Source organism: Echeneis naucrates, chromosome 8, assembly GCF_900963305.1.
Source record: "Echeneis naucrates chromosome 8, fEcheNa1.1, whole genome shotgun sequence".
NCBI lineage: Eukaryota > Metazoa > Chordata > Actinopteri > Carangiformes > Echeneidae > Echeneis > Echeneis naucrates.
In genome coordinates this window covers 1,289,750-1,304,023 of record NC_042518.1, presented here as the reverse complement: position 1 = coordinate 1,304,023, position 14,274 = coordinate 1,289,750, and the positions used below count along the sequence as shown (strand labels likewise).

At 46.7% G+C, this 14,274-nt stretch overlaps 1 protein-coding gene across 1 annotated transcript in view; it reads left to right on the top strand.

Annotated features, from left to right (window-relative positions):
• Positions 1-3,082: 3,082 nt before the first annotated feature.
• Positions 3,083-14,274, top strand: part of LOC115047139 (RNA binding protein fox-1 homolog 3-like) — a 176,624-nt gene continuing 165,432 nt past the window's right edge. The window contains exons 1-2 of the mRNA XM_029507881.1: positions 3,083-3,277; positions 3,359-3,471. Coding sequence (XP_029363741.1) covers positions 3,418-3,471 — 54 coding nt within the window. The 5' untranslated portion in view covers positions 3,083-3,277; positions 3,359-3,417. The remainder of the gene's footprint in view (positions 3,278-3,358; positions 3,472-14,274) is intronic.

Genomic DNA, 14,274 nt, shown 5'->3' with positions numbered 1-14,274 from the left:
TTACTATTATTATTTTATTAACTATTATTAACATTGACGCTGCAGTTATTATTTTTCCCAACAAGCCAACTTCTAAATGTGTGATGAACTGACCAGACACATAAAAAAATAAATTGAAATAAATCCAGATTCGGGGGGGCTGAAGAGTTCAGGTCTCTGTAAGGATTGATTAGTGGAGCTGCAGCGTTAGCTCCTTTATTACTGAGGGAGGATTTTCTGTGTCCTGAGATGGCCCAACTTCTGTTTCAGAGGCTTTTCCACACCAACGAAAATAGAAAATCTGGAGGAAGTATTGAACACACTTCTTGGCTCTCTTTTTTTGAGCTCATATTGGATGTCAATGTGCAACTTTGCACCTACGTTTTCTTCTTTTCTCGGCCTCCATGTGTTCGTATCAGCAAAATGTTTCTTCGTGTTAGTGTGTCCACTCTGTTTTGGGACAGCGGCCACAGTCTTCCCACATCCTCTTTGTGCTTCGCTGCTGCAGCTGAGTGGGTTTATCTGAGGGGCAGTATGGTTCTGAAGGGTGGAGGGGGGCTGGGTGGTGAGTTGTGTTGGCAGGCGCAGAGGCCTGATCCCTGGCTTCTCTCTTTCTTGGCTGTTGTTACCAGAAGTAGCACAAGGAGGATGGCAGTGTGTTGTAATGCCCAACAGTGTGTTGGTGTTGTGTTTGTGATATAAATACGGCAGCGACCTGCATGGTCGTGTATTTCTATTTCAGGCGTGATGTTTACATTCAGATTTGTTGTGAATATCGTTCGTATGTGTACATCCGAGCAGATCTTATGTATGTTTTTCCTGACTCAGTCTGTGTGTGTGTCAGCGGGTGCAGCTTGCAGCTCAGTGTGTTTATATATTCCTGCTCTCAGTGTGCGTCCGGCACTGCGGCACTGCGCCCAGTTTCACCTGAGGCCAAGGAATGTCCTCTCTTCCTCCGCCTCCTCCCCGTGTCCCTCACACTCCTCGCCCACGCCCTCAGCAGGGCAGCGGGCGCCTCCGCACGGCCCGGGCCAAGCGGACCTGCCGGACATCTGGGTCGATGGAGCCCGTCTGTACTCACCTGGACCTGGACAAGGTCAGGAAATCGGGAAAGAATACGTAACTGCAAAACGCTCAGGCCCGGGGCGAAGAAGAGCCGAGGCAGCGTGAACCCAGCAGACCTTCTGTTCCCGCTCACAGTGAACTGCAAAGGAATACCACCGTACATTTAGAGCAGGCTGAGAAAAGAAGAAAATAAAAAACTCTAGACTTTTTCCAATAATTCAGTGATGGAGAAGTTACAGCAACAACAACACCAAAGCTGTAAAATAGAATTCAGCCAAGGTCAGTCAATGTAGATCAGCCGCTTGAGTCGACGCGTTTCCTTTCGCCCCCAAAACATGGCGCGCCTCCTCTGTGTCCGGGCTGCTGTGGGAATGAGAGAACAGGAGGTTATTGGGAGGATTTTCATGCTGTGCTGCACACCAAACAGGCAGAGCTGCAGTCAGAGAAATTCAGAGCTAACCCCGGGATCAGTCTGCGTCTATGGCAAAAAAAAAAAAAAAAAAAAGCCCTATGTCTCCTTCACCGCCCCGTGTTCTCACACAGCAGACAGCACAGCTTTGTCTCGTCAATCCCACACTCCCAGAATTCAAACTAATAAAAGCCCGGCCCACGAGTGTCTGACTCCGTCAGGATGGGAGCTACAAGAGATTTGCTTCACTTCAGCGCCTTTGAAACGGGTTTTCCCTCCTCACCGTTGTCTGTTTGACTTTTAAAGACAACGCTCCCGACGGAACGCGGGCACGGCGTATTCCGAGCTCTGCTGGCTGGCAGACAGACAGAGCAGAAGGGGATTGTGGGTATCGCCGCGGACCCCCGGTCTCCGACGAGGAGCCACTCAGCTCTGCTAATGCCGGCGGAGTCGGAGCGGGCCTGAACTACTTTTCATGCGGCTTAATTCCCAGGATGCTTCCGAGGCCTCGATTCCTCTCACAAGCTCATTCTCTTACTGTCACCCCCCCCCACCACCTCCCTCTGCCCCCTCTTCCTTACCCTCATTTTTATCACCGTCGTTAAACTGGACCTCCTCGCCCCCCGACAGCGGTTTTTATAGTCCTTGAAGTTATTAAACATGTATAATTACTTTTAGTCAGTTCTGCCGTGGGGAGATGAAGAGAGGGAGCGGAGGGAGAGGATGGAGATGGAGGGAGGGGGGCAGCTGAGACAAATAGAGTTGGATTTTGTGTGCTCGTATATCCTCATTCTTCACAGAGAGAGAGTGTGTGTGTGTTGGTGTGTGTTCGTGGTTGTGTGTTTGCTCTCCTGCTTCATCCAGCTCATATTTCTTTTATTGGCTGTGCGGCGTTGCTTTCGGACAGCCTGGGGCAGCCACAGGAACAGCAGGTGCGGCCTCTGTGTGCTACTGTATTAGAGGGTATAAAGGAACGGACTGCCCAGGAGTGAAGTGCATGCTGGGAGCCATCCGAACAGCTGCACAACGGCCACCGGGGCTCCTATTGTTTAGAACATCTCCTATTCATTATTCACAGCCCGGCTGTGTTTGCGAGCCGTCTAATTTAATCTTTTTCTGTCTTTTTTTTTTTGTGTGTGTGTATTTTGCGCCGTTTTCGGGCCCCCCTTTCTTTCTTTTTTTCGAGCAGCAGACAAGGAGTGTTAAGGTCAAGCTCCAGTAGGGGGCACTCACCCCGTCGTGTGGGCTGACAATTGATTTAGGTCATCCGGTGAAGGACGATACAGTAGGAAGTGGTGTTGGTCCGTGTGACATTTCAGACATAGCTTCTCTCTGGGTGCGCCTCCTATGAGTGCGTGCACGCTAAATATAAACCGGGAGACGGTTTTCAGCTTCTCAGGAGGATTTAACTCCTGTTTAACCGGCTGAATCTGGTTCCTCTGCAGGGTTCGGCGTGGCGGCGTGGCGACTCTCCTCCGTTGAGGATGTAGGCGGGCGGTGATGGGTATTGGCAGGCGGAGGGTCTTTTTTTTTCTTCTTTTTTGGAGAAGGGGTGGGGGCGGTGGGCACGCTGGGTGGTTTGCTGCAGTTTCAGGAGAGGTCGGCTGAGGACAGAGGAGTGGCGGAGACCCGTGGCATTTCTGTCTGCACGGGGACATCTGGTGGAAGCAGGCGGGACTGCAGCGTAGACTGAAGACCCGGATGCTGCTCCGCTTTTTCTTTTTGTGTGTGTGTGTCAGCAGCAGATTTTTCACAGAAGGAGTTTGGAGGGTGAAGAGTTTTCAGCTCAAACACGTGGATGAAATAGTTTCACTGTTTGCTCCTGTGAGTCATCCATTTAAATATAATTATCAAACACTCATTAGGAATCATCCAGTCACGTTGGGACGGCTCTGATCCCATCAGGTTTCAGCTCTGACTCACCGGCCTCCTCGCTCAGCTGCTCTGTTGTCGGACACCAGTAGATGGCAGCAGTGCTTTGGATTTGCTTTGACTGGAAAACAGAAACAGCAGCTTTGGTATGTGAAGGAATTTGTTATTTATCTGATTTCTTTACTTTCTTGCTTATGTCTGCGTTTTTTATTATTATTATTATTATTATTATTTTAAAGTAATTGAACACAGCGTTCACTTTGTGTGATTTCATATAGCAAAGGATGTAATGATGAAATAATCAGATTATCACATATCCTTCCTTTTCCTATCCCCTTCTCATGCAAATGCTGACTGTCAGCAGGAAATGACTCAGAGCAGTTAACATGTTCAGTCAGTGTATTGAGCCTTAAATAAATCAGTCTAATATCTTTAGAACTACTGAATGTTTTCATAGTTCAGATTCACACACGCAGCTAAATACCAACAAAACACAAAGGCCCATCTTCACCTTCATGGCTCAGATGATCATGTCAGTTTCATCAGAGCTGCTGTTAATTTCATTCTCTACACTTTTCTTGATTAAATGTCAGAAACAAGTGAAAAATGTGACCACCTCCCTGAGCCCGACGGAGCAAAATATATGAACATGATCATCCTTTTATGTGAGACTGTTTTACTCGAATTTTTTTTTTTTTAAGTTGATTCACAAATTCACAATTTTAGCTTTTAAACACCAAATAAAGAAATCCTGTGAATAAATAGAATGCTGTCATTACGGGTGGCAGTACAGGATGCAGGACTCCTCCTCTTCCTCCAGCTCTTCTTCCTCTCCTTTTCCTTGTCCCCTTCCTGCAGCTTTTCCACCTCCTCGTCATCCTCCTCTTCGTGCAGCTCCAGCAGCAGACAGAGAGTGAAAGGGGGGGAAAGCCTTCCTGTGAATGTATCAGCAGCTCTCTGCCAGCTGCCTGTCTGGAATAAACAAACACGGGCTTATTTGTTGCAGGCGGAAATAAGCAGAATCAAACTCTATGCTGCTTATTAAAAAGCTCCCCTAATCTTTCACAGAGCACACATTGCTCTGAGATAAAGACCACCAAATTAATTACCGGTTAATTATCACTTCTCACACTGCTCGTTCGAAAGAGGACAATGGAGTCTTTTTCCCCTCCTTTTTTCCGTCCTGCTCCTCCCCCGTACATAGGTCCCCCCCGCCCCCCTGCCAACCTCCCCTCTCCCTTCGTGGCCTGATAAAGTGTTTATTTATTCCTACAGTATATTTGGCACACAAACACAACCTTTTCCCGGCTACCTCTGGAGCATCTGCATTCGAGCACGCTGGGAGAAAAAAGGGGAGAAATATGATTTGAATGCAAATCAGTCATATAAACACAGACAAGCAACAACATGTGGTGTTGATTATGGAATGATATTCAAATGGAGAATATTCAAGACAGGCGGGGGGGGGGGGGGGGGCTCAACAGGGTGAGTAATCACTTCAGTCAAGCTGTCAATGAGTAAAAGGAGAGGAGGAACATTTACAGTAAATAAGGAGACGCCTATACTTATCTATTTGTCCTTCCACAAGGCGACGTGATTAAAATGTAATGTTTAAATTATGGAAATATTTGATCATTGTTGGTCTTTTTTCATGTGAAGGCCTGCGACTGAAAGCAGCTGCTGGGAATCTTCACTTTGGCAGGTTTTGGAAGAGAATGAATAGTGCTCTGTGCCTTTTGGCGCTTCCCTCCACAAACACTCAATTCAGGCTCATCGAGGAGGGTGACAAGATACTGTAGTTTAAAGTCAACTGATGCTCCTTCTCCCTTTTTCTTTTTTTATTCTTTGCTTTATTTTTTTATTTTTTTATTTTTTTTTACTGTCAACAAACGCTGTGAAAAGCTCTAAACCAACAATGAATTTATCCCCCTAACAAATGTTGTCTGTTTGATGTTTGTTATTCCTCCGTGCCAGAGCTCTATTGTTGTCCAAAAACTATTAAAAACTCGTCAGCGACACACACTGTTGCACTGGTGACATGTTCCTTCATTACCATGAGCACACACAGACACACACACACACACACACACACACACACAAAGCGACACTGCAGCGTTTAAAGGAGTTTGTAGTTGTTATTGCAGAATGTAGCACCATCAGGGGCCCTTTTCCCAGTTGGTGGGGGGGTGCTGTTATGTCTCTCCTGACTGAGCTCTTTTGGAGGCGAGTCCACTGGTTGATTTAAAAAAAAAACAAAAACAAAAAAAGGTCAGATTGTATTGAAGACGATGGGAAAATGGAAACAGTGGTATAGCAAAACCAGAATTAGAACTGGATGCTTGAAAACAGCAGCTTCTTTTAATTTATTGTGACTGTGAACTCGGTTTAAAAACGATCGTCCTCTGTGGGAACAGATGCAAAGTGAAGAGGCCGACACGTTGTTGGTTTTGTTTAGTCTCGGCCTGCAGACCGACTGCACAGTCTCACTGTCGTGACTCCGGGAGTGTGGCACATTTTTCTTTCTTCAAATACAAAAACCGGCCTTCCACTGACAACAACAAAAAAAAAAAGTATAAAGTTCACTTGGTTGTCTGATCTGGTCCAAAATAACCTCACACACAGTAAAAAAAATAAAAAAATAACTACTCCTTCTGATGGTGCTGCTATCTGTGTCTGCCACCAAGTTTAAAAACAGATATGTTCTTAAACGCTTTAAATGGAGCCTGTGCCTGAGGAGAAAGAAAAACCCTTTGTGTTCTGCTTTCTCATTGAAAATTGAAAGATCATCACTCACCCGTCATAAACTGTGTCGCAGACCTCATCTGTCCAAGGACACAACGTCCACTGTCGAAAGTTTCTCAGGCTTTGGAGGAACTATGAAAATAGGTGTCGCTGTAAAACTGACTTTTTCCTCCCGCTCTGTCAGTTATTTTCTAAGTTTGTCTGCAAAAAGTGAGAGTTGGATAAATGTGCGCCTCATGCCAAAGAGAAATTTTATTTATCTGCATCAATATGTTGTTTACAGGGGCCCCTCTATCTGTCCATCATTCAAGGTGAAATTTATTGAACATGCAAGAGTCTCGGCAGAGAATATTTCCAGGCGAACATGAATTTTATCAGAAGTCGACACGAGAAAACGGGCGCCGTTTGCCGCCTGTGTTCATTTTAATGCAGCGGCGTTGCCGGAGATCTCATGGCTTTTAGTTTGAAGTTTTTTGTGTTTTAAAACTTTAGTCCAACAGTAAATCAGCAAAGGGGATCAAAGGTCATGTCAAACTGGAGCTAATTAAGTTGAGTGTTTGAGTCAGTTTCTCTTCCACATTAAAGGAATCAGAACCAGAGCAGAGAAGAAATGATCGGGTGTGTAGTTATTTCCAATATGGTGATAACACAGCATTTATAAATAGTTAATTAAACTGATCCCACTCACCTTCCTGAGTTAGAGAAGAAGATGAAGGGAGGGAGTGATATAATTCAGAAACATAGTGATACGTCTCAGTTTGGTTTAATTTTCTTCACGTTAAAGAAACAGTCGTCTTTTTGTTGGCCCAACCATCCATATGACCACGGCGTCGCCTAGCAACAAAGCCTAACGGTGAGGTCATAATAACCTGCTGATGGACAACCAATGGGGATGTTCTCTGCAGAGAATGAATCCGCAGTGATGCTCCAGTGAAGATCCAGCTAATATCTGACTCCATGCCGGTTTACACGAAGCTCCTCTGAAGGAGAAAGTAAATTCAAACCCTGGCAGATTTTCACATCATCCTCTTTTTGCCTCTGAACCAAACCGCTAAGCTCAGCCCAGCCACCACACGGCTTTTAGCGCTACACGCTAAGTTTCAAACTCCCCGGCTGGTGGTGTTGCCCCCACCAGTGGCTGCCAGTGTCAAAGGCTCCACTTTGCTTCAAAGCTGGTGGCAAACAGCAGACGCCTGTACCCGGCGGCCTTCATGTGTGCGTTTGGGAAGCCGAATGAATCAGAGCAGCCTGCAGACCTGCTCAACAAACCTTTTCTCTGCAAAGCGTAAAAGAGTAAATGGTGGAGGCACAGCTTTAACGCCGCTCAGCCTCCACATAAAGAGTCAGTAAACAGAGGTGGCGGTGTGTTCCGCCGCTCAGCGCAGAGTAGGTACACGGACACGATGATAAGAGCCGGGACGCAGAGGAGACCCAGCACAAATGAAAGGCTAAGTAAGGCGGGCAGGCGATCTTGTCATCACATTAGCCCGGCCTCGTTGTAATTGTGAGGCTGCTGCTGTCAGCCCCGTTGCTGCACAGAGCTCCGAGTCAGAGCCGGAGCCAGCAGCGCCCTGGATAAAGTGCTCCGCCGACTGGAGATAATTGAAAATCCAAAAAGACTCTGGCTAATTTGATTACGCCAGGCAATCGCTGAATTGTTCCCATTATTAAAGGGATTTGATTATGACATGAAGTCAAGTAATTATTGGTGCCACAACTGCAGGAGCTGTCCCTTCTGATGAGGGCCACGGCTGGAGGGGAACAATGGGCCCCTGTGTGTTCGCAGGGCGTCCGACGAGACCAAGCACCGATTTGATTTATGCTCAGCAGAAATTAAAGAAAAACAAAATCACAGTTTTAGGTTTTTAATCTCATCTCATCTTACCAAAGTGATTCCTCCGGTTTCACTAACGGGTCAAAATGTTGAGCCGCTTTTTGGTGAATTAGATGAAATCTTGACACTTCGATACAACTCATGTTGACTGTTGTCCTAAAAACTCTAAAAGGGTTTAATCTGATTTGGTCATTCTGCCGCAGAGCCGGAGTTTTCTAATCCAACGCTGCAAAAAGAGGAAAAAAAAAAAGTAGTTTGCATCAGACTGATGAGATAAAGTTATGTTTATAAAAAAAAAGGAATCAGCTCGATGCACATTACATATGAGAGGGCAGAAATGCTGCTTTCTAATGGATTTCTGAGAACATTGGCCGCAGAGGCAAAAACCTGCAGCCCAACAGTTTCTGAAATACGTCGTCAGGTTTCAGCTTCTCCCAGATTTTAATGGCAGAAAGAGACCGGGGGGGCGGAGAGGAAAAAGTCAAATTGCAGCAGTTTTAGCCCTTCACTTTTGATTCATCACTTCATGAGGACGAGGCGGCCCCACAGACAGCGGGGTATAATTTGGGCAAATAGAGTGAAACTACAGCATCTCACTTAGGGGACGGGGCGGCGGATGAGGGGAGGGCTTTCCTCTGTTTCTTGCCCCACTTAGGTGATTTAGGCTGATGGGATGGGTGTGTTTTGTGCGGCGCAGCGGCGACTTGTCAGAGTTTACTCGTGCAGGAGCCCTCTGAGCGTGGACAGGTGGATGAGGGAAAGTTCAATAGTTCGATACGCTCATCATCCTCCTCCTTAGATCGGCCGGCTGATTTAAATATCAGATGAATTCACTGAACACCCCCATTAAGGCCAGAGACAAGTTGTGTGTAATGTATGCCCCCTCATGCAGCTCCGCCTCTCCTCTGCCTGTGGGGGCTAAATTCATATGAGGGATTAAGAATCTTTGTCACAGGACCCCATTGACATTTGAGTGAGCATTAGTGAAATTATAACTGCATTTGGATTATATCCGGCCACGTTTTGGCTCCTGATGTGAAGATGGGCTGCAGAGGTGGGGGGTGGGGTGTGGGGGGGGGGGGGGGGGGGGGGGCTTTTTTGACGTGCAGCCGCAAGCTATGACCAGAAGGGAGCAGTCTTGTGCTGAAGAGTGTGTGTGTGTGTGTGTGTGTGTGTGTGTGTGTGTGCGTGGGTGGGTCTGTTTCTGTGCTGTACAGGACGTACACTCCTGCACACATGGGGGGGTATGCAGAGATGGGAGTGTGGAAGTGTGAAAGAGTGATTTTGTCCCTTTTTGTATCTCAGGGAGCAGCGCCCTTAGTTCTGGTTGGATGGAGGTATGAAAAGTCGCAGTGGGGGGGTGAAGGCTGAAGGCGCAGCCCTCTTTAAGGCAGGCTTTACCCACTCGAGTGTCCCCATTTGAGACACAGTGCCCAGCTTATCCCCCCCAAAGCACCTTTGACTCGGCCGGCTTCAGTCTACTCTGCCTTTAAAGGGGGGGAGTGCCCCCCACCCACCCCGTCGGCCTCCTGCAGGAGGAGTGTGGGCAACCAGAGTGCCAGAGATGACTCATCCTCGGCCTCCCTTCCCTCATCTCCTCCTCCTCCATCTCTCTCTTTTAACCGAATTTGAAAGTGACTGCGTTAGTAATTCACCTCTGTGCCCGAATAAAGCCGCGCTCCTCCAAAATGAGCTTTGTGCGCGCCGTCGTAGATGTGCAACGGCTTGTTTGTGCTCCCTCGTCCTCAGTGGCAGCGCTAGAGCAGGAGTGGTTTGAGGTTTATTTATTTATGCCTTTCAGGCTCTCTTTTCCTCTTCATTTTGGGGCTAAGAAATGGCAAGCAAGTGCCGCTGAGGCTGCGGAGATTAGGTTAGCATTGATTGCTTTATTGGTGTGGTTGGATTGTTTCGTATCGGGGAACATCTGATGTAAGCACGGACATTTGTCTTGTCTCGTGCTGTCCATGCTTCATCGAAAGATCATTCATTTCTCTCCGAGCCAGAGATTTATTGGTAATACAGAAATGCGGGGAGCGAACGCTTTCTGTTATGTATCCCGTGTTTCTTTAAATGATGGATGCAGATGTATGTCCAATCTTTGGCCCTGCCATTATCACTCTCATTGGAGCTGTAGCTAGTAATGTTCCAATTTTAATCAACACCTAATTACATCCAATAATGCACATGTAGCTAATCGGCAATTGTAATTACCACGTAGTCCGGCCTGAGAAGTATGGATCCGACTTGTTATTGAGAGTTCTGCTGCTGTGGACTTTTGGATGAACAGCAGCATTGATCATAAAAGTCAATCATGACACACATTATAGTAACTTTTTTATGAGGGCTGTGCACTGTTATGTAATTCCTCCTCCTCAGTTTGATACCCCTTGCTTTATTTATTGTGCTGAGCTGGTGCTATCCCCTCTAGACCTCATTGTGGATGTGTTTGAGCGTGTCAATACTATACTCTTTTGGCATCAACCATCAATACTCCACCCATTAAAATGTGGAATTGCTTAACGCAACACAGTAAGATGCATTTCTCTGTATGGAGACGGGTATTTGCAAATAGCTCCACTGATCAATGGTCTTTTACTGCCTTCTGAAACCATTGTCTGCAAAACAATTGGAAATCTTTGGGAGAGTATAGCGGGGGCAGCGCGGGAGGAGCTGGAAGAGGCGAAGCATCCCGGCACAGCGGCGAATTAATTACCCTTGTGAAGAATGAAGGTCTGTGAGATTTGCTTTTTGGGCCATTATCAAGTGACACCGCGAACGATTGTTTGTCCCACTCTGGGTAATGTAGCCCAAACAATGGCTGGCCCAGGCCATCATATGGATCATTAGCAGCTCACCGTGGGACCCCATCCTGTGAAGTTGCCCTTCCGGGGGGCTTCGGGGTTGCTGGGTGCTCTCCCCACATCCTTCTACCAGGGGACAGACAGCTGACAGCCCGCGCGAGAAGATGGGCCACCGGCTGCCGCTCATTAGGAATGGATGCACTCCAGCTAGGTCATCGGAGCAAATCCCAGCGGGCGAGGACGCGGCGGTGGCTGTATGTGCAGAGTCTGCTGAGGGACGACCAAAGCTCACCGAGATACCAGAGAGACAGGATGGCGCCCATAAACGTGTGTTTTTGTGCATTTTGCTGCCGGGTTTATGCGGAAGACTTTAAAATAATGAATAGCTCATAAGAAGGAGATTCCTCACTCTTAAACAGATGCTGTTAAACACCATCAATCTGTGCTGTTCGATGCACTTCAAGCCTTCATTTCACACTAATCCCAGAGGAGGAGAGCTCCACCATCAAGAGCTGTCGCACAGCTTTGATATGTCGCATCCAGAGTCGGGATCGACACAGTGTGTGTTTCAAAGAAGCGGCTGTGCAAACATCAGGGTCACCTCCATGTAGCTCTGTCTGCTCTACGTCCAGGATGTTATCGGCCTCGCTTCCTTTTCTTCCTGCACTGCCATTATTTGTTGATGCTTGGTTGAATGTCAGGTAGCAGAATCCAATCTCAGCTAATTTGACAGCAGCTGACGTTGATTTTGTTGCTGATGCGACTGTCAGTGTATCCAACGTACAGATATAAACATGATGTTTAATGTGCAGCCTCCCACAGCAAAATGCTTCGTCCTCCCAGAACTGACGGCAAAGTCCTGGATACAACAGAAACAAATATCTGGCCTGAAAATGATTTGCGACACAAAGACCACGAACATCTGGAGAGATTATGAAACGTGAAGACGTTTCTGCCTGTGGCCTCCTCTTTGTGAGGAAGCTGATCTGAACGCGGCATTACTTTCTTTTCCAAACAAGCGAAGATAGAAAAATGGCCCAATTTAAGGCCTTTTCACCCATGAGGTTGTATCAGCACTAAAACAAACAAGCTAACGAAATAAATGAATAAACGAGTAAAATGTTTTTTACCTTGAACCCGCGGTCCAATTTGTTTGTCCAAACAGACATATAATTTAATTCCGGTGCATGTTTTGAAATGTAGCGTGTGTTGCAAGAGAAACACATTTCCCCAGCGAAATGGGAAAAAGCACAAACAAAATTGGCAAGGTGCTGATGGATTTTATGTACAGAGGATGCATAATGCCCCATGTCAAAAAAGCAAAGTGAAATTTCCTGTTAAATATGCAAAATCCCGCCTGTCTATTGAATGATAATGGCTCGGCACCTTGTCGCTGGGTTGCTGACTCCGTTGGCTGCGCTTCAAAGGCCTGTTGACTAACTTTGAAAAGACCTTGTGTTTCCTGACTCTGGGCTTTCTAAGATTGGACAAATACAGCAGAGAGAGGGCTGTACGAGTGCCAGTCACGGCTTCCCCGAGACGCCGGGGGGATGTCAGCCTTTGAAGTGATAAAGACACACTGTTTCTCAAGACAGCCGTCTCAATATGGCCGAGCTCTGTGATGCGCTCATGTTTTTAAAAAATGACCGTGTCGCTTATTGCACGACGTTGTTTTTTTTTTTTTTTTTTTTTTTTTTTTTTGATGCGGGGGGGTTCACGTGTTGCACGAGTTAAGACTCTTTATAAATCCTGTGGTATCTCAGGGCTTTGCATGCTTACGCTGTACACTTTATGGCCATAAGTATGTGGACATGCTGCTACAGAAAACAATGAAAACAACAGCGTGCTGTCAACTTTGTGACAGTTTTATCAAGTCAGCACTTTTTTTGTTTGTTTGTTTTTACTTCACATGCCTGGAAAAGTCAGGGACTTCATCCCCATCGCCCCCACCTTGTGTCGTTGACTGGAACGTAACACCTAAACAGCTGGGAGATTATCGCTCGATGATCAGTCAATCCAAGGCGCTGTATTTGTGGGCCGGTGTCCCACTTTGCTCTGCTGGGTGCAGAAACTTTGAGCTGAGCTGAAACTTGTGTTGCTGGTGATTGTCGGTCTTCATCATCATCATCATCATCATCATCGTCATTATCATCATACTCCTCCCACTGCGCGTTTGTTTTTGTTTTTTACGCCACATGTGTGAAGGCTTAATAAATGGTGTGCGGAGCCCCGTTCTGTGAAAAATGGGCTGCTCCCTGTAATCAATGCTGGAGCCACGTGAATCCGGCTCGCCATTATTCCGTCGGCCTAATCATTTGAAGAACCAGAGACAAACTACCACCTGTGCTCCGAGCATTGATCATGTGTAGGTATTCTATTAAATCTAATAATACACTTTCTTTTGGCTAAATCACCCCGCACATTTCAATACCAAATGACTTCTGTTCATTCTATTAAAGTGGAACTACTCTCAATTATGTTTCATAGTCCTATTGTCTGATACTAATGAAGATGAAACACTTTCATTTTTCCACTTAATTAGTTCATATTTAACAAAGGTGCTGTGCCATCAGACTCCAAGGAAGGAGTGCTTTTTCTTTAACCTCCCCTCCACTCCGCTCCGCCCCTCCCTCCTCCATCTCCTCCTCTTCCTCTTCTTCTTTGCCTCCAATGGCATTGAAAATAATCCGTTTGCTTTCATCCGTCTGTGTTTTTCTTTCCATTTCATTTCTTTTGTGTGTGTGTGTGTGTGTAATTTCAGGACCATTTTAATTGAATTCCTCAAAAGGATCCACCTGATCCTCGGCACTTTGTTTTCGAATGAGCCAATGTGTTGTGAATGTACTGATACTCCAGGTCCTGTTGGCAGGCAGTGCCAAGGACAGCTAATTGAAGGTGAATTGATAATGCCCCAGCTGTCTGTGTGTTGCAGCCTCATAGCCGGTCTGCTGTGTGCGTCTTTGATAAGTAATTCATCTGTTTGGCCTGGCAGCGCTGCCTTGTTGCTTTCATGTCACTCTCTCTCTCTTTCTGCATTTGTGTGTGTGTTTGTGTGCCTGTGTGCGTGCACATGTGAAGCCTTGGATGCTCCCTCCCCCAGGCAGTGTGTCTGTAGTCATGGTCAACAGGGGGTGAATCCTCTGCTCTCTCTGCTCTTGCACTTTGGGGTCTGTGGGTGGTGTTATGGTACTCCATCTTTCTCTCACTAGCTTCACTCTAATTGGATCCTCCACTCCCAACTTGCAAAAAAAAAAAAATCCCTCCTGCAAGTCGGCCACCTATCCGACCCTCGTCCAAACTTCGTCCTCTGCCAGACGTGAGGCACTGAGATTCCTACTGATGTGATCACGGCCTCCTGTTGCTTTAAAGCCCCTCCCATCACCACCAACGCCCTCCACCCACACATGCGCTGCCCCCACCTCTGGCTTTTCTTTGCGGCACGATTCATTAACATGTTTCAGGTGGACATGGCGGGGCCACGGAGCGGCATCTGAATCAATGCCCTCGCCTCCCAATCTGCCCTTTATCATGTTAATATGATTTCCATTGATGGAACGCTTTTTCAAAATGGC